The sequence below is a fragment of the Myxine glutinosa genome, chromosome 9 (genome assembly GCF_964187855.1).
Source record: "Myxine glutinosa chromosome 9, kmMyxGlut1.1, whole genome shotgun sequence".
In the NCBI taxonomy this organism is placed as follows: Eukaryota; Metazoa; Chordata; class Myxini; order Myxiniformes; family Myxinidae; genus Myxine; species Myxine glutinosa.
Window position 1 is genome coordinate 121715585 of NC_136269.1, and position 24898 is coordinate 121740482.

At 45.0% G+C, this 24898-nt stretch overlaps 1 protein-coding gene across 3 annotated transcripts in view; it reads right to left on the minus strand.

The window, feature by feature from the left end:
• The window catches only part of CEP192 (centrosomal protein 192), a 129258-nt gene that overhangs the window by 100729 nt on the left and 3631 nt on the right, over positions 1-24898 (minus strand). For 2 of the 3 annotated variants that reach the window (XM_068128308.2, XM_068128310.2), the window contains exons 3-14: positions 23732-23758; positions 23478-23612; positions 17793-17962; positions 17537-17601; positions 17310-17421; positions 16915-17006; positions 16273-16407; positions 14809-14902; positions 14578-14711; positions 14176-14446; positions 13950-14014; positions 9191-9418 (exon numbers count right to left, since the gene is read on the minus strand). In XM_068128308.2, the coding sequence (XP_067984409.2) occupies positions 9191-9418; positions 13950-14014; positions 14176-14446; positions 14578-14711; positions 14809-14902; positions 16273-16407; positions 16915-17006; positions 17310-17421; positions 17537-17601; positions 17793-17962; positions 23478-23612; positions 23732-23758 (1528 nt within the window). The remainder of the gene's footprint in view (positions 1-9190; positions 9419-13949; positions 14015-14175; positions 14447-14577; positions 14712-14808; positions 14903-16272; positions 16408-16914; positions 17007-17309; positions 17422-17536; positions 17602-17792; positions 17963-23477; positions 23613-23731; positions 23759-24898) is intronic. The other variant, XM_068128309.2, reaches the window with a different exon arrangement.

A 24898-nucleotide genomic window follows, 5' to 3' on the forward strand; every position in this document is an offset into this window, starting at 1 on the left:
GCAGCATTGTGAGGTGTTGTTTTGGCTGTGGTGCGCTTCGGAGAGGAAGGAGGCCGTCCTATCTGCTTGCCTTACGCCGGTGGCTGCGACAGAGGCATGCCGCCGCCATCCTGTGCGTTTCCCGCCTGTGGGGCTTCGGGTTCAACGACCACAGAGCTCCTCAAAGTCCTCATTGTGGACCAACACTGAGTGCGGCATACTAAAGGAAAATGTTCATTTTTATTATCTTTTCCCCTTGTATGTAGTCGTGGCCAAAATTTTGGCACCCTTGCACTTTTTTCAAATAATGCACCATTTCTTCCAGAAAATTGTTGAAATAAAAAAAAAAAATATTTTTTTGTATACAGCATCGAGGCTCATGAAAGAGCTAACATTTATCACACAAACAAATCAAACAGACAAACAAAATATATAAAAAGGGGAGCGGAAGACAAGATGGGGAGAAAAGGGTAGCACACAAACACATTTGAGAGCAGGGGAATCGGGAGATGTGTGGGAGGGAGAGGGCTTGGGCGGAGGAGGCGGTGAAGTGGGGTGGGGGGCGTGGGAGAAGTATAAAACACAAGGACACCAAGGACTTCCAGGAAAGAAGTTGGGATTTCAAAAAAGTGGATTTGGGGTGAAATTAGCAGGGGTAGAAAAGATCAAGGTTTTGGATGGGGGAAGATAAGAGGTGGTGGTGAACAGCTGTTTTAAAGACCTGGAGGGAGGAGTGGGATTGAAGAGAGTGAGAGTTTGTTCCAAAGGTGGGAGAAAAGAGGAATGAAGGAGTGAAGGTGAGCAGAGAGTCTTGATTTTGGCAGTTTAACCATAAAAGGGTTGCAGGCAGATCTTGTGCGACCTGTAGGAATATTTGGGGGACAGAGCCCAGAGAGAGCTGGGGGAGCAAGGCCGGAGAGGAGTCGGTAGAAGACGGAAAGACCACCAACCTGCCTGCAGTGAGTAAGTGAAAGGCCATCGGAGATAGCTTCATCGCGGGAGATTCCAATGATTCTGAACGCTTTGGTTTCAACAGCGTGAAGAAGAGCTAGGTGTGAGGCAGGAGCACCAGCCCAGAGGGGAGAGCAGTATTCCATTGAGCTGCGGATGAAAGCCTTGTATGTGGTGAGGAGCTCACGTGTGCCAAGGAAGGACTTCGCAAGGCAGAGGATGCCCAGTCGGCGACTGGCTTTGGAGGCCAGATTTGAAATGTGGTTTTCCCAGGAAAGATCATGGCAGATAGTGAGACCCAAAAGCTTGAGTGACAGAACTTCTTGGAGAGGATTATTCAGAAAGTGGATGGGAGGGTTGTCCAGTCGGTCTTTTCGGAGAGACATCGTAAGAGTGTGAGATTTGTCAGGATTGAAAGACGTGTTCCACTTGTTTGACCAGTCTGTGATTTTGTCCAGGTCTGCAGAGAGTGAGGAGGCTGCAGACTGCCGATCTGAGGGATGAGGAATGGAGCGGCAGAGAGGGGAGTCATCAGCAGAGATAGAGAGGATTTTCAAGAGAGTCAGAGAGATCATTGATACAACACAACATGCATTTTAAAGGCCATTTTCACTGCTGGAGCGGGGGTTAGCCTTGCGGTCCCCATGATAATCTTCTCCATTTTGCCCTATTTTCTGCATCTCTCCTTGTTAACCCCCTTGCCTGCATTTCTTCTTCCACCATCTTTAGCCAAGTCTTTCTCGGTCTTCCCCGTCCTCTGCTTCCTTCTACATTCATTTCCATCACTCTTCTCAACCAGTCACTTTCATCCTTCCTCATCACATGACCAAAGCATCTCAACCTGTTCCTCTTCACAGCATCAATCACAGGCTCTATTCCCATCATCTTTCGCAATTCATCATTTGTCTTCCTCTCTCTCAACGATACTCCGCACATCCGTCGAACCATTCGCATTTCCACCCTTTCCAACCTTCATTGCTGCTCTACGTTCATTACCCATGTCTCACTCCCATAAATCATAACACTTCTCACACATGCAGCATACACCTTTCCCTTCAGCTTCAACGACACTCCCCTCATCATCAGCACGCCACTCAGTTCCCGAAACTTCTTCCATGCACATCTCACTCGAGCAACCGTTGCCGAGTCTGATCCACCTTCTCCATTCAGCATGTCTCCGAGATAGCAAAATGTTTTCACACCTTCCAGCTTCACGCCGTCTCCAAGATCCAACTCAACATTTTCCTCCATCTGCAGCTCCCTCTGTGCACACCTTACATTTGAATGTAGCTGCCACACTGGTTAATGACCCTCTCAGACCACTACATTTTTGATGAACCCACTCAGCGCACATTGTACATTGAATGGAGTTCACTCCGACACCCTTCCTACACACACAGCACAGGGCCACTTCCCACTTCTTTCCACCTCACCACATGCTTTACCACTTGCCATCACCTTCGTCTTTCCGATATTCACCTCCAGACCTTTTGTCTCCATACATTCCTTCCACGTGTTCATCTTTTCCTTCAGTCCATCCATACTTTCCGCAATCAACACCACATCATCTGCATACAACAACTCCCACGGTAAACCCTCCTTTACGTTCTGAGCCAGCACCTCCATCACAGCTACAAATAGTAGTGGACTTAGTACCGACCCCTGATGCACTCCCACCTTCACCTCAAACTCACCACTGTTCCCGTTCTTCGTCCTTACAGCTGTGCGCGCTCTTTTGTACATTGCCATCACTACTCTGATCAACCATTCCTCCACTCCTAACTTCCTCAATGCCCATGTCAATACTTTGCGTGGTACCCTATCGAATGCTTTCTCCAGATCAACAAACACAAGAAACAACTTCTTCCTCTTCTCCATGTACTTCTCCTGCAACTGCCTCACAATGAAAAGCGCGTCTGTCGTTCCTCTTCCTGGCATGAATCCAAACTGCATTTCGTCGATCTTCACTTTCTTCTTTATCCTCCTCTCCAACACCCTTTCCAATACCTTCATTCCATGCTCCAATAACTTTATCGGTCGGTACGAGCCACACTCCAGAGGGTCACCTTTCCCCTTGTATAGAGGGACGAGGGTACTCATTTCCCAATCCACTGGAATGCGGCCTTCTTTCACCACCAGATTGCAGATCTCTGTCATTCTCTTCACACCCCAACTTCCTGCTGCCTTCAACATATCTCCCACAACTCCCGTCGGCCCTCCCGCTTTTCTACCCTTCATTGCTTTTATCGCTTCCTCAACTTCCTTCTCAGTTATCTTCTCTGCCGGTCCTAAAACAGGGTTACTCTCTATGTTGCCATCCCATTCATTCTCTGTATTCAACAGCATTTCCATATATCTTTTCCATCTTCCTTTAATTCCATCTGGGTCGACAACGATTTGTCCCACTTCATCCTTCAAGCAACTCAACCCCATCACATCACACCTCTCTTTCACTATCTGCTTTGCAATCCTGAATACTGCTTTCTGACCCTCTTCCGAATCCAAGCGTTCTCCCAACATTTTCCTACATGCCTCCTGCGCCTTTGCTACCTCTTTCTTTGCAGCCTTCCTGGCTGCCTTATAACTTTCATGCTCTGCTGTTTCTGCTCCCGTACCCTACGCCTTCTGCCACTCCTTGAACTTCTTCCTCGTCTCGTCAATCCTCTTTCCAACTTCATCATCCCACCACCATGTTTCCGAGTGCCTCGGTGGTCCTTTTGTCCATCCACATACCTCACCAACAGCTCCCAACAGACTAGCTTTCATCGACATCCAACCACTTTCAAGCTCAACCACATCATCCTCGACCCTACTCAGCCTCTCTTTTAATGCCTCCCTTACTGTCACCTCTTTCAACCTCCACACCTTCATTCTCGGTTGGTACTTCACCCGCCGAGCTCTCCTCGCACATTTCACCATTACGTCGCAGACAACCAAGTGGTGCTGTGAAACAGCCTCCTCCCCCGGGATCACCTTTGTGTCCCGGAGGTTCCCCCTGTCTCGCCTATGCACCATCAGGTGGTCAACGGTTGTCGTCGACCCACCTGACGTGTATGTAACAAGCTTATTATCCTCTTTCTGGAACTGAGTATTACAAATCAACAAATCAGCTCCATCAGCAAACTCCAAAATCCTTTCACCTTCTCCATTTCTCACACCATATCCATAACACCCATGAACTCCCTCAAAACCGTCCATACTCCTTCCCACATGTCCATTTAGGTCTCCTCCTACCACAACAACTTCCTCATCTTTCACGTTTTCCATCAGCTTCTCTATCGCACACCAGAACTTGTCCTTTTCTTCATCGCTTCGACCAACCTGCGGAGCATATCCTGAGATGACGTTCACCAAGAGCTTTCCAATCATCATTTTCACCATCATCAACCTATCACTCACTCTAGTCACACTCACCACACTGTCTACAAACTCCTCAGAAAACAGGACACCAACACCATTCACGCCCTCCAGGCACCCTTGCCACACAAACTTGTATTTCTGTCCCTGCCTACCCTTCACCACTCTCACACCACTTCCCTTCCATCTCGTCTCTTGCACACAACATATGTCCACTCTTCTTCTGACCAATACTTCCACCACTTCTCCTGATCTCCCTGTCATTGTCCCTACATTCCATGTCCCAAACCTCAGAAACCGATCTCCACTTCGGGCTGTACCCTGCCCATATGTAGTTGTAATTGTCATGGTTCTCTTTTTGAGGCAATGTTTTTTAAGGCCGGATGCCCTTCCTGACGCCAACCCCCTTAGTCGTCTTTTACGACACGCAGGGATACGGTGTACCTATTCTTATCCAGGGTACACACCTGGAAACGTTTAAAACATGGAAATTCTGGGGGGTTGAGGGGGGGGGGGCGTCAAGGGAAAGATAAAATGAAAATAAACCCCTTCAGCCGGCCTTCAGAGAGATCATTGATGAAGACCAGAAAAAGCACAGGTCCCAGAACACTGCCTTGGGGAACTCCAGCCTGAACAGGAAGAGGAGATGAGAGAAACCCATTCAGGGCCACACATTGACTAAGACGAGAGAGGCAGTCCGCCAGCCATGCGTGGAGATTTCCATGGATACCAAAGGAGGAGAGTTTGGTGAGCAGAGCGGGGTGCCAGACCGTATCGAATGCACGTGATATGTTAAGGGAGACGGCTCTAATTTCCTGTTTGGCATTGAGGACATCCATCCATTGTTGAGACAGCAGAAACAGCATGTCCAGAGAAGAGTGACCTGGTCTGAAACCAAATTGATGATTAGAGAACAAGCCATTGGAGAAGAGGAAAGATTTCATATCCGAAGCAATGATGGATTCCATGACTTTGCTGATAATTGGGAGAAGGTCTGTAGTTGCAAGGATCTGTTTTTGCACCTTTTTGTGCAAAGCGGTGATGTTGGCTGATTTCCAAGCAGATGGCAGATGACCTTGAGCAAAAGAGAGGGTGAAGAGAACAGAGGGAGTGAAAGAGCGGAAGAACAGGATTTTAGGACCTGTGGGCTGATGCCGTCAGGTCCAGTTGCAGAATCAGAGTCGAGGGTTGACAGAAACTTTTCCACCTCGTCAGGAGAAAAGGACACAGAGTCCAGGAGCACCTGGGAATGACTGGGTACGGTGGGTACAGAGAGGGATGGGTTTGGGACCAAGAATTAGAGGCAAACGCAGAGTTGAGGCATTCAGCTTTTTAACGTGCGGAGTCAGCTGTGTAGCCGTTTGAGGTAAGGGAGGGGATGGAGGGGATGGAGGGGGAACAAACACCAGAAACAGATTTGACCAGACGCCAAAAGGATTCGGAAGAGGGAGACAAATAAGAGAGTTCGGTCTTGAGAACGGAGAGATATTGTTTCCTGGCTCTCCTGAGGGTGGATATACACTTGTTTCGGGCTTTGTGAAAGGAAATGAGATTTCCTTCCGTTGAATTTGCTTTCCAGGAGGCGAAGGCAAGTTGTTTCTGGGCAATTGCCTCACCACAAGATTCCGTGTACCATGGACGGGAGGAAGGGTATGACAACTGAAGACAAAGATGGGATAAATCTGTGCATGAGAGCGAGCAATTTACTTTGGAAGAATTCCCAGGATGAGTTGATGTCAGAGGCGGTAGAGATGGGAGACCAGTCCAGATGATTAATGGCTGCTTGAAGACCGTGCCAGTTGGCCTGAGTGAAATGCCAGACTCGTCGACGCTGAGGAGGCTCTCTGAGAATGGTCAGAGAGATGTCCACTTTAACAAGCACATGATCAGATGAGCCGATTGGAGCAGAAGAAGAGCAGCAGTCATTTGCAGGGAAGTTAGTCATAACCAAGTCCAGAAGAGAAGATGCTCCGTTGACTGAGATCCGGGTCGGGAAATTGACAGATTGTGTCAGTCCCAGTGAGTCGCAGAAGTCCTTTGCTGAGGAGCCATGGCTGGTGAGAGAGGTACCCACACCCAGCCAACTGGCATGGTGACAAATGAAATCACCACATATGAGGAAGAGAGAGTTGGGATGAGTCGATAGAAGTTGGTCCATATTATCAGACAGCGAGATGTAGATGGAGTCATCACTGTTTGGTGCACGGTACAACACACATATGAACAAAAGGTGGGAGCGAAGGGGAAGCCGTGGCCAGAGGTATTCCTGGGGGTGAGGTGGAGAGAGAGCAGTGCAGGGCGCGTGAGGAAGAGAGTTTTTGATAAAGATAGCAACCCCACCTCCAGGACGAGGCTCAGGTCTATCATTCCGGAGGAGGGAGTAACCCTCCTCCAGTATCATACCGGAGGAGGGGAGAGATACTAAGGAATCAGAGACATCATGAAGGAGGAAAGTTTCTGTTAAGCAGATCACGTCTGGTTTGTCAGAAGCAACCTGTATGGAGAGATCAGTCAAGTTTGAGCAAAGGCCCCGGATGTTTGAGGTCCATACCATTAATGAAGAGGAAGGGGGAGCATCGGATACAGAACAGGGGGGGGGGGGGGGGTGAGATGTGGAAGAGGAGGAAGAGGTCGGGAGAGCTGTTGACAGTGTCAGAGATTTCAGAATAGCTCGGAGAAAGGGAAGGATGGGGCGGACAAAAGGTTTGATGGTGATTGGGTGAGGCACAGTGAGGTGTTATTTGAGGAGGGGGAAGAGCGAGGCAGAAGGTTGGGGGAGATTGAGGTGAGAGTTGGAAGGGGGAAGAAGCGGGGAGGACGCTTTGAGGAGGAGGGGTAAGAGGGGGGAAATGGAGAAGAAATTAGGGTGGGGAGATTTGATGGGGAGGGGCGAGGGGGAGTTTATGAGGGGAGGGGTTAGGGGGGAGTTTAGGAGGGAAGGGACAAGGGGGGGGGGGATTTGAAAGGGATGGGAGATGGGGGAGATTTGGAGGGGAGGGGTGAGGGGGAGTCTAGGAGGGGAGGGGCGATGGGGAGTCTAGGAGGGGAGGGGCGATGGGGAGTCTAGGAGGGGAGGGGCGATGGGGAGTCTAGGAGGGGAGGGGCGATGGGGAGTCTAGGAGGGGAGGGATGTGGGGGGAGTTTAGGAGGGAAGGGGCAAGGGGGGAGATTTGAAAGGGATGGGTGATGGGGAAGATTTGGAGGGGAGGGGCAGGGGGAAGATTTAAAAGGGATGGGTGATGGGGAATATTTGGAGGGGAGGGGCAAGGGGGAAGATTTGAAAGAGATGGGTGATGGGGAAAATTTGGAGGTTTTCACAGTTTTCACAAGAAGAGTGGGCCAAGCTGCCAGTAGAGAGGTGTAGGAAGCGCTTGACTGCAGTTATTTTGTCCTAAGGCTGTGCTACCAAATATTAAGTCTCGGGTGAAGGAAAAGATGAACAAGTGGAAGGAATGTATGGAGACAAAAGGTCTGAAGGTGAATATCGGAAAGACGAAGGTGATGGCGAGTGGTAAAGCATGTGGTGAGGTGGAAAAAACTGGGAAGTGGCCATGTGCTGTGTGCAGGAAGGGTGTCGGAGTGAACTCCATTCAATGTACAATGTGTGCTGAGTGGGTTCATCAAAAATGCAGTGGTCTGAGAGGGTCATTAACCAGTGTGGCAGCTACATTCAAATGTAAGGTGTGCACAGAGGGAGCTGCAGATGGAGGAAATGTTGAGTTGGATCTTGGAGACGGCGTGAAGCTGGAAGGTGTGAAACATTTTGCTACCTCGGAGACATGCTGAATGGAGAAGGTGGATCAGACTCGGCAACGGTTGTGAGAGCAAGATGTGCATGGAAGAAGTTTCGGGAACTGAGTGGCATGCTGACGAGGAGGGGAGTGTCGTTGAAGCTGAAGGGAAAGGTGTATGCTGCATGTGTGAAAAGTGTTATGATTTATGGGAGCGAGACATGGGTAATTAACGTAGAGCAGCAACGAAGGCTGGAAAGGGTGGAAATGCGAATGGTTCGGTGGATGTGCGGAGTATCGTTGAGGGAGAGGAAGACAAATGATGAATTGCGAAAGATGATGGGAATAGAGCCTGTGATTGATGCTGTGAAGAGGAACAGGTTGAGATGGCTTGGTCATATGTTGAGGAAGGATGAAAGTGACTGTAGAAGGAAGTAGAGGACAGGGAAGACCGAGAAAGACTTGGCTAAAGATGGTCGAAGAAGAAATGCGGGCAAGGGGGTTAAACAAGGAGAGATGCAGAAAATAGGGCTAAATGGAGAAGATTGTCATGGGGACCGCAAGGCTAGCCCCCGCTCTAGCAGGGAAAATGGCCTTAGAATGCATGTTGGGTGTCACTAATTTTGTCAATGCCATTTCTTTTTATTTTACGATTTAAAATGATATATCAAGTTCGGAATCAAAAACAAAGGTTCTGTAATATTAACAGTGAAATAAAGACTTGTGGAGACCAAATTCTTTCATCAATTTCAACTTATTTTTTGAGAAAAGTGTGAGTTATTTGAAAAAAGTGCAACGGTGGCAATATTTTTGGCCATGACTGAGTCTGCATGGAGGATCTTCACCATAGGGAATTAGTCATTACCTCAACCTTTATTTTACATTACATTTACTTTTATTAAATTAATTATTGTTGCATTTTATTTGTTGGGTGTGTTTATTCGTTGTGGGTTTCGGGAATCAACCTGTGTGTGTCATACAGATAAGCGCCTCACATCCTCCCCCCTTGCATGCCACAAAATATCCGCCATATTTTTGCCTTGTTGTCCTCGGAATTAAGGACCAATTCGGCTATCTGTCACCGGTGGTCTCAATCGCCGGCGACACGACAATAATTTGGCTGCTGGCCCACAGGCTACAAGCTTTGTAATAATTAAAGCACAAAAACTCACTCGTTTGCAGTCTGATCCATCATCACCAAAGTGGCCAAGTGCATTCGACCAATGACCAAAGAACTCGCCCAGAGATAAGCGCAGGAAGCTGCCATTGGCCTCCTGGATGCCGTCAAAGTCAGAAGGGGCCTGAGAAGCACGCAGCGTCACGTGCGATGCATGATGTAAACCCCAAGAATCATCCAGTCCCGGTGAAGACCCATCTGGAGTTTCATTAGCTTTCGCCACCTGGAGAAACAGGAATTAGTTGGACCTGGAGAAATTAGAAACAGGACCTGGAGAAACACAATAAAGAGGGTTAGTTGTTGGCAAGGGGCAAATGGTGGTTTGCTGTCCATTTTGCAACAGAGATTAATCAATCTGCCATTCTCTCGACCCGTTATAAACAGCAAGCTCGTTAAATTAAATATCTGCAATATTATTTATTTTCGGGATTTAAATTTTTAGGAGCCATGCCCATCCTCTGTATTTAAGGTGTAGGAAATCAATTTAACTGTTTGGAATAAATATTCAGGATCATATTTGAACTGAGCATTTAATTTAACTGAGAATTTACAAATATTTGACCTTGCATTTAGAAAAGAGACAGCCAACAACCCACTGCTCGCGACGCTGCTGTAAAATACTCAGATTCTTCAGATGATAACAATAATAATAATAATGCATTTATTTTATATAGCGCTTTTCAGGAAGCCCAAAGACGCTTTGACAGAGTGCAAAACATAATGCATAGCAAAACATAAAGACAATTGCAAAAAAAGAAGAATCAAAAGGGAAATATTCAAAGCACAAAGGAGGGAGAAGGAGAGGAGATAGTCAGGGGTTAGATGCTGTGGGTTAAATGTTGAATGCAGTGTTGAACAGGTGGGTCTTGAGTGATGTTTTGAATGTGGTGAGTGAGGAGGAGTCTCTGATGGTGTGAGGTAGCGAGTTCCAGAGGGTGGGAGCAGCGATGGAGAAGGCCCTGTCCCCCCAGGATCTAAATTTGGTCCGGATGGGGGGGGGGGTCAGGAGGTTGGTACCAGCAGAGCGGAGGTTGCGGGTGGGAGTGTGTCTGGAGAGGAGTTCGTTTGTCACAAACCTTGGGAAGTTGTTAAGGTACAACAGACATAGGAAATGATCCGGTTTGATGAATTTTTATCTTTCAAGAATGAGGAATAGAGAAATGAAACATTATGGGAAATTTATAACAAACTAATCAAAAGAATGCTGGGACTTGTATGGGGCTACACACCTTATATGGGACTACACCTGTCGATTATTCTCCAATGGAGGGGTTCTCAGTTCACGGTCCATGGGCTGCACATGGCACGATCAGCGAATGTGTGCGGTCCACATACGACTATCCAAACTAAAAAGGAGCTATCAGATTTCGTTTTCTGCTTAAAAGTTTTAATGATCTTAATAAATATTATCTGTAATATATTCAAGTCCACAATGGTCTACGCAAGCTCTGGGTAAACTCCGATCGACTGTCGATGTTGTTTGTGTGTTCTAGGGTCCGGCGATATATTGATACAAGGTTATACAGTCACGTGAAAAAGTAAGTACACCCCATGTAAAGTTTTGACTTTTTCAACATATTTCAACATACAGCTATTTGATCATCATTTCAACAATATTGATAGATAAAGGTGATATAATATAACAAATATCATGAAACATTTACATTTTGTAGTTCATTGTATAATTTAAATAAACATAAATGCAAATTTCGCATGTGGAAAAGGTAAGTACACCCTTGGCTCTAATAGGTGGTATTGCCCCCTTTGGCAGAAACAACCTCAAGTAGGCGTTTCTTATAACTGTCTACCAGTCTGACATCGACTGGGAGAAATTTTTGCCCACTCCTCCATGCAGAATTATTTCAGCTGTGCGATGTTTGATGGGTTTCTTGCATGCACAGCTCGTTTCAAATCCCCCCACAACATCTCGATGGGATTTTAGATCCAGACTTTGACTTGGCCATTCCAGAACCCTCCATTTCTTTCTTTTCAGCCATTCCTTGGTGGCTTTACTGGTATGTTTCGGGTCATTGGCATGTTGCAAGGTCCACCTTCGGTTGAGCTTCAACTTTCCGAAAGATGGCCTCACATAATCCTCAAGCACCCTCTGGTACAATAAAGAATTCATAGTGGATTCTATGATGGTGAGCTGGCCAGGCCCTGACGCAGCAAAGCTGCCCCAAACCATAATATTTCCACCACCATGCTTTACAGTTGGTATCAGGTTCTTGTGGTCAAATGCTGTCTTTGGTTTTTGCCAAACATGTCTTCTGGTACTGTGGCCAAATAGATCTACCTTTGAGTAATCTGTCCAGAGCACATTGTTCCAAAAGTGCTTGTCTTTGCCGAGGTGTTCATTGGCAAACTTTAGTCTTGCCCTGATGTTCTTTCTGGACAGCAAAGGTTTCCTCCTGGCACATCTCCCATGTAGATAAAATTTGTGCAGCCTCTTTCTAATGGTAGACTCGTGCACTTTGACATCAACAGTGGCAAGAGCTACCTGTAGGTCCTGTGATGACATTCTGGGGTTCTTAGAGACGTCTTTCAGCATCTTGCAGTCTGCTCTCGGGCTGAACTTGCTGGAGCGGCCTGGCCTGAACAAGTTGGCAGTTGTTTGGAATCTTCTCCATTTGTAGATGATCTTCTGGACAGTCGAATGATTGATTTCAAATTGTTTGGAGATCTTTTTAAATCCCTTCCCAGACTCGAAGGCATCTATAACCTTCTTTCTGAAGGCCTCAGAGAGCTCTTTTGATCTAGGCATGGTGACGCCACACACTTCAACAACAAAGAGCAAACCAAACTAAATGTCTGAGGTTTAAATAAGACAGGTTCCTCCAAGATCCTCTCTAACGATGTTCTAATCATTTGCACCTCAGCTGGTGCATCTGATTCTAATTTTAGGTATTTGAAGTAGTGATAAATGTCGGGGTGTACTTACTTTTTCCACATGCGAAATTTGCATTTATGTTTATTTAAATTATACAATGGACTACAAAATGTAAATGTTTCATGATATTTGTTATATTATATCACCTTTATCTATCAATATTGTTGAAATGAAGATCAAATAGCTGTATGTTGAAATATGTTGAAAAAGTCAAAACTTTACATGGGGTGTCCTTACTTTTCCACGTGACTGTATCTGCATAATTTTTAGGCGGTGAAGCCGCTTCAATATTTGGCTATGTACTTCCTTCCATTCGTCCATCCGTCAAAAATTAAGAACCTTTTTAACCCACTGTGTTTAATTCTAAAGGGTTCTAAAGTGTAATTCTAGAGGGTTCTAAAGTTGTCAGCATCTGGAAGTCCTGTAACTTGCATGGATTGCATACATACTGCCAAACTGAAACGCTTCCTTCAGACACGGGTGAAATTTCTTTTGTATTGATGTACCTGTGTTGGAAGTTTGAATATACCAGTATACCGAAAAAAATATCGGTATGAAAATAAAAAGAAACATCGGTTTATCCGCAAAAATATGAGTCCATGACCAACAAATCGAAGAAAGCCGTTTACAACCCTTAAACACATGATTTAACTGATGCGTTGATGCACATGGCTATGCCTGGAACAGTGGAACGTATGACGTTAAGATGTACCAGGAAGGAGGTAAAGTACGTTTTAACTTTGAACCCTCAGCAGCATACAAGCGATCGTGTTTTTCCTTTGTGCTCGCAGCCGTTTTCAAAGCAATTGGTTATTTATTTTTGAATTCGGTGTGCTTTAGAAAGCCTGTGCCAATTACCGTACTGATACGGTGGTTACGATTACCGACACCGCTGCCAGCCTGCGCCGATTACCGACACCGATGTCGGCCTGTGCCAAAAGATTTGCCTGCACTTTTGGCAGGGTGAAAAGGTGAAACCCCAAAAAATGCAATTACAGGCATATTTTAAAACATTTTTTCGGTCTCTATCAGAGCAAGTGCGTAAAAGTGTCCAATGGTGTGCAGATTCGCTTTCATTCTCACATATGCTGTAAACAATACAGCCAGGCGAGACTCTTGCTTCTAATGTAATGATTAAAGGCACACACACATAACAGTTGATTGGTCGACTTCATTTTAGCGAATAAAGGAATCTGTTAAACCCCACTCTTCTAAACCGAGATGTCATGATCTTAAATAAAATAGATTCTGTACGAGCAGAAACCCATGGCAAAAATACAATACAAATATTTTTTTTAAAAGAATCCTTTTATTCTTGCACTGGTTGAGAGCTCAAAAATGGGAGGTTAAAATAGTATACTTTATAGTGTATATTAAAATAGTATATATATTTTTTTTTTATAGTGTACATTTCCTAATAGCAAAAAATATGTATTTCGGGAGTGATCGAGGCAATGGTATATTGCCTATACACTGCTCGGGTTCAATTTTTTTGGCGAATCGGCAAAAAGAAAAAAGAAAAAAAAGGAATTTTCCCATGGGAAACTTTTACATTTTTCAAAGCAACTTTCAAAGCAACTTTCAAAGAAACTTTTACATTTTTTTTTTTTTTTTTTTTTTTTTTTTGCCCTTCTCCGAGAAGCATTTCCAAGTTTCAGGGTGGAACAGACAGGCAGTATTAGCCTATTATGTATACGGTATAGATGGATAGATAGATAGATATATAGAAGACTAAGCACACATCTTGATATCAGTCCACAGAGTGGCATTGAAAACCAAATTTCTTAACAAATACATTATTATCAGTTAATCAACCAAAACTGTCCTATTTGTTGCTCACAAAGATGAAAAAAAAAAAAATCACCTCAAAGAATGGATTTTCATTCTTAAATTGTTCTTCGTCCTCTTCAAACATCACCTTCCCCTCATCTAATTCAAAAATCACAGAAAGATCATTCACACTCAACATCGATCCAATTACCATCAATCGCCACAAAACACAACATTTACTTTGAACCAAATCGTTATTTATAAACCAGAATGCCAACCACAAACTAGGCCTTAGAGCCTCCTCAGGTCAACAAGCTTACTTCCACACATGAACACTTCTTCCTCCAATCCGGTGTGGCCCATCTGTGAGCTGTTGGTGCCAAACTGTTGTTCAAGTGGAGTGTAATAGGCCAGATTCGTTACCCAGTGACCCTCTGAGTCTTTATAAATTACATCATTGCTTGAAGCAGGGCTCTTCTCATCCCAGGGAGGAGGATCGACGATACTTTTGGAATCCAGATGCGTGGCAGGGCAAAAATACATCGAGGAAATTCTGGAAGGCCCGATCTCTCTCAAACTCAACTGCATTTCCTGGGGAAGGATAGTCAAAGACCCAACACCAAAGGTGAGAATATGGGCAACCAACTAGACTAATATTTACAACAGAAATACAACTTCAGTACTCATACCAAAAATATTTTAAAAGGTTTGCTATAACTCACCTGCTCTACCTCCTCATCTTGATTTGTAACGTCGTCATGCCCAGATTTGCTCTTCTCAAATGTATCACCTTCAGGAGGAGAATCCATTTGTGATTTTACCGGGTCACCAACCTTGCAGTCCTCCCTGGCACCTCCTTAAAGAAAACACAAGCAATAAAATCTAATTGCATTGCAACGCCGCATTATCAACAATTAATGACTTGCGCACACCCTGCACACATGGACCCTCACCAACTTCTGGGAGAGACTCGTGCCGGGACGTCTCTGGAATATGGTCCTCTTCCTCGTCTGAACTCCAACCCTCAAAAACCGAGAGTGGAGTTATCTGAGAAAGCCACAGTGATGCAATGTATTAACACAAGCAAACTTGTAGAGAAAACAAAAAAACTGTAATCTTGAGTATGTCCATGCACCACATGGATGTGGCCAATCGACCACGTTATATTGAAGCCACAATATGGTAGACCAAAGTGCATACACTATGGTGTGTATGCATACAAAATATGTATGGTGCATACAAATATGTATGGTTGTTAGGGTTCGGGTTATGGTTGTATGGTGCATACAAACAAAAAAAAAAAAAAAATTCATTTGGAAGAAACGGTTTGTAATCCACACCATAACCGTTTCTTCACAATGAAATTTTTTTTTTGTTTTTTTTAAAGTACGAGTTACCAATTCCCTCACCAAGATTATGATTCCTTCACTATCAGCCATGATCTTTCTTGGACAAATAACATTTCAAAGTTGCTCTCCAAAGCCAACCACCAACTGGGCATCTTCCATTGTTCAAAGTCCTTCCTTGCCACACTTAAACTCCGACCAACCTACAAGGCCTTCAACCACAGCTTGATGGAGTACTGCCCTCTCCTCTGGATTGGCTCCCCTGCCTCACACCTTGCTCATGGAATTCCATGCCTGATGCCGTGGAAACAAAGGGCGTCAAGATTATTGGAAACCCACACAATAAAGCAGAGTCTACGGGCTTATCACTCCACATTGCAGACATGTCAGTGGGTCTTCTACCGCCTCCTTTCTGGTCTTGCACCCTCTGTTCTTTCCGTGCTTTGTCCTCCTCCTCACCCCCTCAGGTTTCTGAAGGACTCAAATGGTCCACCATCAACCCATTTTGGTGAAACTATCCAAATCCAGGATCACAGCTCACTTCCACTCATTTGTTCACTGCTCACCTCCACTGCACTCAGAGAGCACATACCTCCACCAGGCTGAACAGTTTACAATTGGCATCCCACCGATATGCCGGAACTGGATCCGGACCTGAACCAAAATCGAAACGCTGTGTTCTTGTCATCTAACCCATTCATCCACAAAGTTTATCACAACTCGCCCAAAATTTTTCGAAATATCATGCTATACTGTATATCGTTTTTGGCCCTCTCTCTCAATTATATCAAAGAATCAATTGAAAAATTGAAAATTTTCTCGTACCTGGATCTTCACCAAAATCTAATCAATTCTCCCTTGTCACATACCCAACATGTCCACTAAATTTTGTCCGAATCTGTGCACAACTTTGAGATATCCTGCTTAGACAGACAAAGACATACAAACAGACAGGGGTAAAAACATAATGTCCGTCCATCGTTCGGTAGCAGAGGTAACAATGGGGATAACTTTCTCAAATGGTGCTTATGTAGAGAAATGCAAATATACAAGACATTTTGTGAAACCCACCGAATTCCGAATGACACCACGGTCTAGAAGATCTTTGGAGGACTTTAAATAATTATCGATGTCATCAGGAGAGGCCTGCCTGGACAGGTCCCGAAGCAGCCCACCAGCAAGCCACATGCTCGGCCTTTGGAACTCCTGTTAAGGGAAATGGAAACTTTGAGGTAAACTGCGAGAAGTCCTCAAAAAGACAACAGGACCTTTGGAGTGGATGTGATCATTTCTATATCCATTTTGGCTTGGTTTTGAAAAAATAAAAACGTAAAAATTGCTGGGTTTTTCCAGCATGGGAGTTAATATTTTAAAATGCAGCACAAGAGGCTTGAAATGTGAAACTGTCAAGCTGCAAAGCTCGAGCAATCAATGGGAAAGGTGAGAAAGCTAGCGACAGACATGCGGAGGCAAGAAAGAAAATTGGCGACAGACATGATGGGGAACAAAAGAGAGAGAGAGAGAGAGAGAGAAGCAAGTTGGACAGATCTGATGTCACCCTCACCCTCTCCCAAAGCACCCAGGTAAAAACAGCCATTGCGATCAAATAAGAGTAATAAAGTGCACGAGTAGGACTAATAATGACCAAATTTTATATGCAGCTCGAATGCGTCAAAGTGAAAGGTAACAAAAACATGACTCTCAGAACCTGACCTCGAATTTGGCAGTTGCAGAAACATTTGAAAAACCAGGAAGCTCTGGCAAGGAGAAATTGTACTTCTGCAGTTCTGTAACATCATCTTCATCTGACAGAGGAAAAAATGGTGAAGGTTAATTGGGGGGGAAACATTAACAATATTCAAACTAATTGTTTGAAACAGATGAACACTTTTAAAACTTTCAAACATTTTGGAAGTGTTTTTAGTTTAATCAATCTGTCAGTAAACAGAAAAAAAGCACAAAAATGAAACGTGTGAAAGTGAATGAAATACGTTCTCGGTTCATTCACTCTTTCACAGTGAATGAAAAACCAATGATGCAAGATTAAGTGATCGAGCATCAATCGCATAAACAAAGCTCTTCGGATTGGCTGAGAAGGCAAAAATTACCAGGTAGTCCACGAAGACCTTCAGGCACAGACTCACTTCCTCGATGGTGCAGCGCGAGGTCTTGGGTTCCAGGAGAACCCAAAAAATTTGGATGAGCATCTGGCTCCAGAGCCTGTGGAAGGAGCGCAAAACACGATTGCAAAGCTTTTATAAAGCAATCGATGAGATATTACAAGAACGTAATTGTGCCCTTCAAGTACAGTGAGCAAATGGTTATCTGGCATTACCAGGAGCACGCTGTTTGAGTCACGACATTTCTTGCTTTGGAATGGGACCAGGTCATGCATAAAGTCTGCAAATAGAAAGAAAACAAATATAGCAAGGATTCACTTCAAGAGAACAAATAACGATTCTTAAAGTACTTTTCGAGGTCACAACCGCAAGGGTTACATGACGAGATCAATGCATGCGCGATGCGAATATGGGTCACTCGAGGTAAATGCACAGGTACTATTCAGTGTGGGCCAAAAGATAACTCCTCACCATCCATATCACTGAGCGACAGGATTCCAAGTGAACTCTCCTCGAGGGTATTAGAAAGCGTGTTGTGCTGCACAGCAGAATTTTCTTGTTCACATTTTCTTTCTTCTCCTTCGTTGGCGCTCACAGGAGCCAGGGGTGAACGGCGTGGGATATAGGCCAAAGACCTGCCACTGCAACACAGTGGCAATCTCTACTCAGAGTTCAAATTTGTCGGTGAACAGTGAAGCATCGAATGTGAAGAGCAATGTTTTGCATTAATTATGCTTCCAACCAGATTGTTATGGTTGGTTAATCTATCTCAGAACATGCTCCTTTTTAGCAACTCTATTTACATAGGCCTGAAAGTGCTGTACCAGAAGTACATTGGAAGGTAACGAGTTGCACTGAGATCGACCTATCATGTATTGTACAACTAATATATTGAGGAAAGATTACAATTCATCCAGTTGGTGTTGTTTTGTAAGCAGCCTGTGCCTGTTGGCTACATCATTTTCTGGGGGCGCGGCTAGGCCGCTAATACAGTGCTTCTTGTTACCAATAAGCTGATACTCATTTTTGTCCACCACGGAAGGATGACAGGCTGAGTCAACCCACCTGGTGTTAATTCAATGACATAACAGGGGCTCAAACTCAAGACCCTAAGATCTTAAGCCAGCCACCTTAACCATTAAGCCAACACCAAGCTTGATTGATCCAGTAAGATACAATAAGAGATTCACATCAATACTGGAAATTAATGGTTGCTCGGAATGCGACGCTGCGCTGATCACCAAATCGGCTGCAGCTGGTCTGTTTGGTGATCAGCTCAAGTCAATTTGATGATTGGAGCAAGGTCGCATTCCAGGCAAACATTGCTTTCCAGTATTTTATTTGAATCTCTTATGAACTACGAATCCATGCCCATTGCTGCGGCTGGAATATTCCAGAACAACTTCTCCAGAAGACACCAGATTAAAAGCATAGAGCATTCCGTCCCAGGCTACAAATACAATATGGATAGATACCAACACATTGACTTGGGGTTTTCAGAGCACAGGTTGACCATGATCCTGACAAATAAATAAATGTATTATAAAAGATTGTAGTACAAGTCAGCAAAGAGCAGTAAGATGCATCCTGTTTCAATAAAAATTATCTTGTTTTCTTTTAACGCATAAATGGTCAGAACAAATATAAAGTTGACTATAACAGTGCCAACTCAATTTCCATGTCTGCATCTCTCAATCTCTATATCTCTCAGCCAACATGGACCAAATTTTATCCACTCATCCCAACTCTCTCTTCCTCAAATGTGGTGACTTCAACCATCGCCAAGCCACCTGATTCCTAATCCATCCTATTCCTAACCTGGGTGTTGGTAAATCTCTAACCAGCCATGGCTGATGGCACTTCAGCGAACGACTTGTGTGATTCCATGCGCCCGAGTCAATAATAATAATAATAATAATAATGATAATACATTTATTTTATATAGCGCTTTTCAAGAAGCCCAAAGACGCTTTGACAGAGTACAAAAAACAAGTGCAAAAAGACAAAAATCAATAGGTAAATAATCAAAGCAAAAGGAAGGAGAAGGAGAAGAGATAGTCAGGGGTTAAATGCTGTGGGTTAAATGTTGAATGCAGTGTTGAACAGGTGGGTCTTGAGTGATGTTTTGAATGCGGTGAGTGAGGAGAAGTCTCTGATGGTGTGAGGTAGTGAGTTCCAGAGGGTGGGAGCAGCGATGGAGAAGGCCCTGTCCCCCCAGGATCTGAATTTGGTCCGCATGGGGGGGGGGGGGGGGGGGGTCAGGAGGTTGGTACCAGCAGAGCGGAGGTTGCGGGTGGGAGTGTGTCTGGAGAGGAGGTCAGCCAGGTAGGATGGGGCCAGGTTATGGAGGGCTTTGTAGGTCAAGAGGAGGATTTTGTACTGGATTCTCTGGGGGATGGGGAGCCAGTGAAGCTTGTAAAGGACGGGGGTGATGTGGTCACGGGTCCGGGAATTGGGTGAGTAGACGGGCAGCGGAGTTCTGAATGTATTGGAGTTTATTGGTGATTATTGAGGGTGAACCATAGAGGAGGCTGTTGCAGTAGTCCAGACGGGAGGTGATGAAGGCCTGGATGAGGGTTTCTGCAGCCGTGGAGGAGAGGGATGGACGGAGACGGGCGATGTTTTTCAGGTGAAAGAAGGCTGTCTTTGTGATGTGTTTAGTGTATTTGTCGAAGGAGAGGGTTTGGTCAAAGATGATGCCAAGATTCCGGATGTGTGGGGAGGTGGATACTGGGAAACCGTCGATGTTGAGGGCAAAGTTATGGGTGGATTTGGTGAGCGTTTTTGGGCCAATGATGATTATTTCAGATTTATCATAGTTAAGTTTGAGGAAGTTGATTTGAAGCCAGGATTTTATTTCAGTGATGCAGTTTGTCAGGATAGAGTGGGTGGTGGTGGAGATGGACTTGATGGAGATGAAAAGCTGGATGTCATCGGCGAAGCAGTGGAATTGGAGACCATGACGGCGGATTAAGTGATCAAGGGGGGACAGGTACAGGATGAAGAGGAGGGGGCCAAGAACTGAACCTTGGGGGACACCTTGGGGGAGGGGAGCAGTGGGAGATTTGCAGTTATTGATGGAGATGAACTGGCGTCTGTCAGAGAGGTATGATTTGATCCAAGAGAGGGCAGTGCCGGTAATGTTAAAGGTGGTTTCAAGTCGGGTGAGGAGGATGGTGTGATTGATGGTGTCAAAGGTGGCGCTGAGGTCGAGGAGGATGAGAATGTTGAGGTTGCCAGCGTCAGAGGAGAGGAGAAGGTCGTTGGTGATTTTGAGGAGAGCAGTTTCAGTACTGTGGTTGGAGCGGAATCCGGATTGGAATGTTTCATACAGGTTATTGGCAGAGAGGTGATGTTTGAGTTGAGTGGCTGCAGCACGTTCCAAAACTTTTGACAGAAAGGGTAGGTTGGAGATGGGTCTGAAGTTATTTGGGGTGTCAGGGTTTAGACCAGGTTTTTTCAGAATGGGGGTAACAGCAGCAATTTTGAGGGATGGTGGGACGATGCCTGTAGACAGGGAGGAGTTTATTGTTGCAGTGATAAGTGGAGAGAGAGCAGGAAGGGAGGCCTTGACAAAGCTGGAGGGGATGGGGTCAAGAGTGCAGGTGGCAGTTTTCATTCCTATGAGGAGTTCAGAGGTCAGTAGGGGAGACTGGGGAGAATGGGGAGAATTGAGACAGGGGTTGGCAGGATAAGGGGGGGCAGGTGGTTTGAGGGGGAGCGGGTGCGGTGGTGGTTAAGCTGTTGTAGATGTTATCAATTTTGCATTGGAAGAATGAAAGGAAGGAGATGCAGTTGTCTACTGTGAATGACTGGGTGGTGGTGTTCTGGGGGCTGAGGAGTTTGTTTATTGTAGAGAAGAGAATTTCAATCCATGAACATTCCTACCAAAGGTAAATTCTACCTTCTGGACTTTGTACTGACCAACTTTCCTGCTAGAAAGTCTCCCGTTCTTCCTCTGCTCCAATGAGTTCATCTGATCATGTGCTTGTGAGAGAACGTCTCTCTGGCTAATGCCGACCATTAGGGACTGCAAGCTGCCATCTTACTTCAGGACTGGTCTCCTATAGCTGCCGCCCCGATATTAACTCGGCATGGGAATTCTTCCAAAGAAACCTGCTCTCTCTTATGCACATATTCATCCCAACCAGTCTTCAGTTATACCCAGATTGTGCTTGTGAGAGGATCGAATGACACAATTCTGTGTTTACTCCCAAATCGTGTGACCCCCAACCTTACTCAGTTGCACCAAATGCTCCTGGATTGCATCCTTTTCAACTGAGACTGTGGAGAGGTTCGTGGCAAACCACGACTCTGCAACTGGCTTGGACCACCTAAAAACAAAAATTGCTCTACTGCTCTCACACATAATCGTTCTGCTCTGTTCACCCTATAATTTCCATTCGGTAATCTTCCCTTTGCTTAGAATTCAGCCAACATCACTGCATTACATAAACATGGTGTAAAAGCTGATCCCATTAAAGACAGACATATCAGCTTACTTCCAATCATCACAAAAGTCATGGAATCCATAATCGCAGTGGACATCAAATCCTTCTTATTCTCCCCTTAGACAGATAAGACTATCAGTTTGGATTCAGACCCGGAGCATTATCAATTTATCACAGACACCTGGACATGCTGCTTATGCTCTCTCAGCAATGGATTGAGGTTCTCAATATCAGACATGAGATTAGGGCAGTCTTTCTAGTCGTTTCTCGAGCATTCAATACAATCTAGAACCCCACCTTCCAAACTCTCTGCCAATGGCATCCAAGGCCAACTCCACAAATGGCTTGCTCATTTCCTCTCCAACATGGGGTCTTCAATGGGATCCTCATCTCTCCCTATCAAGGCTGGAGTGTCCCAAAGCATTATTCTGGGCTCTATCCTATTCCTAATCTTCAACGATCCTTCCGACACTCTCAAAAATCCTCTTTACATATTTGCTGAGGACTCCACTCGATGCCATAACATTCTTCTTCCTTCAGATGGGCAGGCTGCATCCCTAAACCCTCTTCCCTCTTGGCAGACCTTGTGAGAATCATAGGCCGATTCAACAATTGGAATAGGTCTTTCAATCCCGAGAAGTCTCACACACTCACTCTGTCTCTCCGTAAAGACTGCCTGGCAAACCCCACAATCCGTTTCCTTAACAATCTTCTTGAAGAGGTTTAGTCCCTCCAGCCTTTGGACCACACCAACAGCAATGATCATTCTTGGGTAAACCATATACCTAAGTTGGCCTACAAAGCCAGCCACCATTTGAACATCTTCTGTCGTGCAGTGCATTTCCTTGACACATATTAACTTTTATCTATCGACAAGGCCTTAATCCACAGCTTGATGTAATACTGCACTTTCCTCTGAGCTGGGGCTCCTGCCTCACACTTTGCTGCCATAGAAACCAAGGCCTTCAAAATCATTGGAATTTCCAGCGATGAAGCAAAGTCTCTGGGACTATCACTGTCACAATGCAGCCAGGTCGGTTGTTTCTGTTTTCTACTGACTTTCCAGTATTTCACTTCCCACTGGTAAAAATAAATAAATAAATAAAAAGAGCATCAAATAATGCATTTATTCCTTCTTTGTTTGGATCTTTGATGGGTGTATGGAATGAGGGTGAGGGTGAGGGAGGTGGTTTGGGAGTGTGGGTGACAACCCCCATTCAAAACCTAAAGGCATATTTTAATAATTTGACCAACTATGACTTGACCGATAATGAGGTAATTGCAGGCGGTGGACAAAATCAGGATGTTGATCGTGGTGATGATGTCCATGGAACTATAATCATAATAAAAAGCACATCTGGCTTAGCGGTTAGGGTGCAGGCTTGGGATCCTAGGATCCTGGGTTCGAATCCCGGTCGATCGCTGAATTAATGCCAGGGGGGTTGACTCAGCCTCTCATCCTTCCGAGGTCGGCAAATTGAGTACCAGCTTGCTGGGATGAATGATCACGGTGTGTACCCCGATTTAGAATAGGTACACCGTATCCCTTGCGCATCGTAAGAGCGTGACCAAGGGTTGGCGTCAGGAAGGGCATCCGGCCATAAAACAACCATGATTGTCATGGGGCCTGCAAGGCTAACCCCCGCTCTAGCGGGGAAAATGGCCTTAAAACGATCATTCATTCATTCATTTTCATTCATCTTACCCCGACTGTGGCACAGGTTTATCGCATCCACCCACATCTTGCTGGTCCTTTACTCTTTCTTGAGTCTCGTGGGTAGACTCTGTCGCACCTCTGGACTGCAGATGCAGGTACGATTCCCACAGCGAAAAGCTGGGTCTTGAAAGGGCGAGGGTGGGATAAATGGAATTAGAAGAAATGTACGTCACATTACAAATGAATCAGGCAATAAAGAAGACGGAGGAGGAAAAGGCGAAGAAGGCAGATAACAAACTCACAATAAACGACCTTCAACGTCAACATCTCTGTGGGGTGGAGAAAGACAGATTTGTAGTGTGACATCATTTTTGACATGCACGAACAATTTGTTTCAAGAGATATAGCCAAATCAGGTCCAACAAAGGGGTGTTTTCTCTTTTGCTGCATAAACAATACATCATGCTGCAGACACGAGGGGAATGTTTGGGGGATGGAGGGGTATGAGTGCAGGTGCGCATGCCACACTATGTTTGACTATCAGATAACAAAAAGTACAAAAGATAACTATATATCTGCAATCACAAAGTGATCACCAAGGGCAAGCCTCACCTTTATTCAGTAAACCAGCAATCCAAATGATGGCATTCTTTTTTGGTTCACGAGTTATCAAGTGACCACTATATTCGTCATGTGTGCGCGTCTGTCTGTGTGTGTGTCTGTCCGCAGCATAACTACCCGATATCATCCGATCTTGATGAAACTTGGGTGGGAGGTTGATATCATGATCTTGTTGTGTCCTGCCTAGAGTGGGCGTATTGCGCCCATTGTGGACGGAGCCACGCCCAAAAAATATGTCTTTTTAGGGGGTAATCGAGTTCAAGCTACATCTTCTCTGAAGGGCTTGGTGGAATCTGACAGGGGTTTCGATATTTGGTTAGGCTAATGTCATGTATCTAGCCCCATGGAGCTCGATTTTTCCTTTTTTTCTTTTTCTTTTTTCATTTCATTTTTCACCGAATTTTCGGTATTGTGTAGCTAACTAACCTCATAACTGATTATACATTATTTTCTATCTCATTTCAAGGTCAGTAACCTTCGTTTTGACATTTCCGGGCCTGGCCTGTCCGGGCCTGTTTCGGTTATATTCTGTCCTTTGTCATTGAATACCGCTCGCTCGTGAACCATCGTCGTCTCCTGACTTGTTCTTTTTTTTTTCTTTTTTTTTTTAAGACCACCATATGACCCTGACCTTCAACATTTAGATTTTTTTGGTATACTTAGCCTGTGCTCGTTTGAGAGCTAACACATACAACATATAATAAAGGGAGCGGGAGACAAAATTGGGAGAGAGGGAAGCACAACAACTGTAGAGAACAGGGATATCAGGAGATCTGTGGAAGAGAGAGGGCTGGGGCGGGGAATAAGATGGACACTGAAGGGGCTAACAGGAAAGAAAACAGGGAATT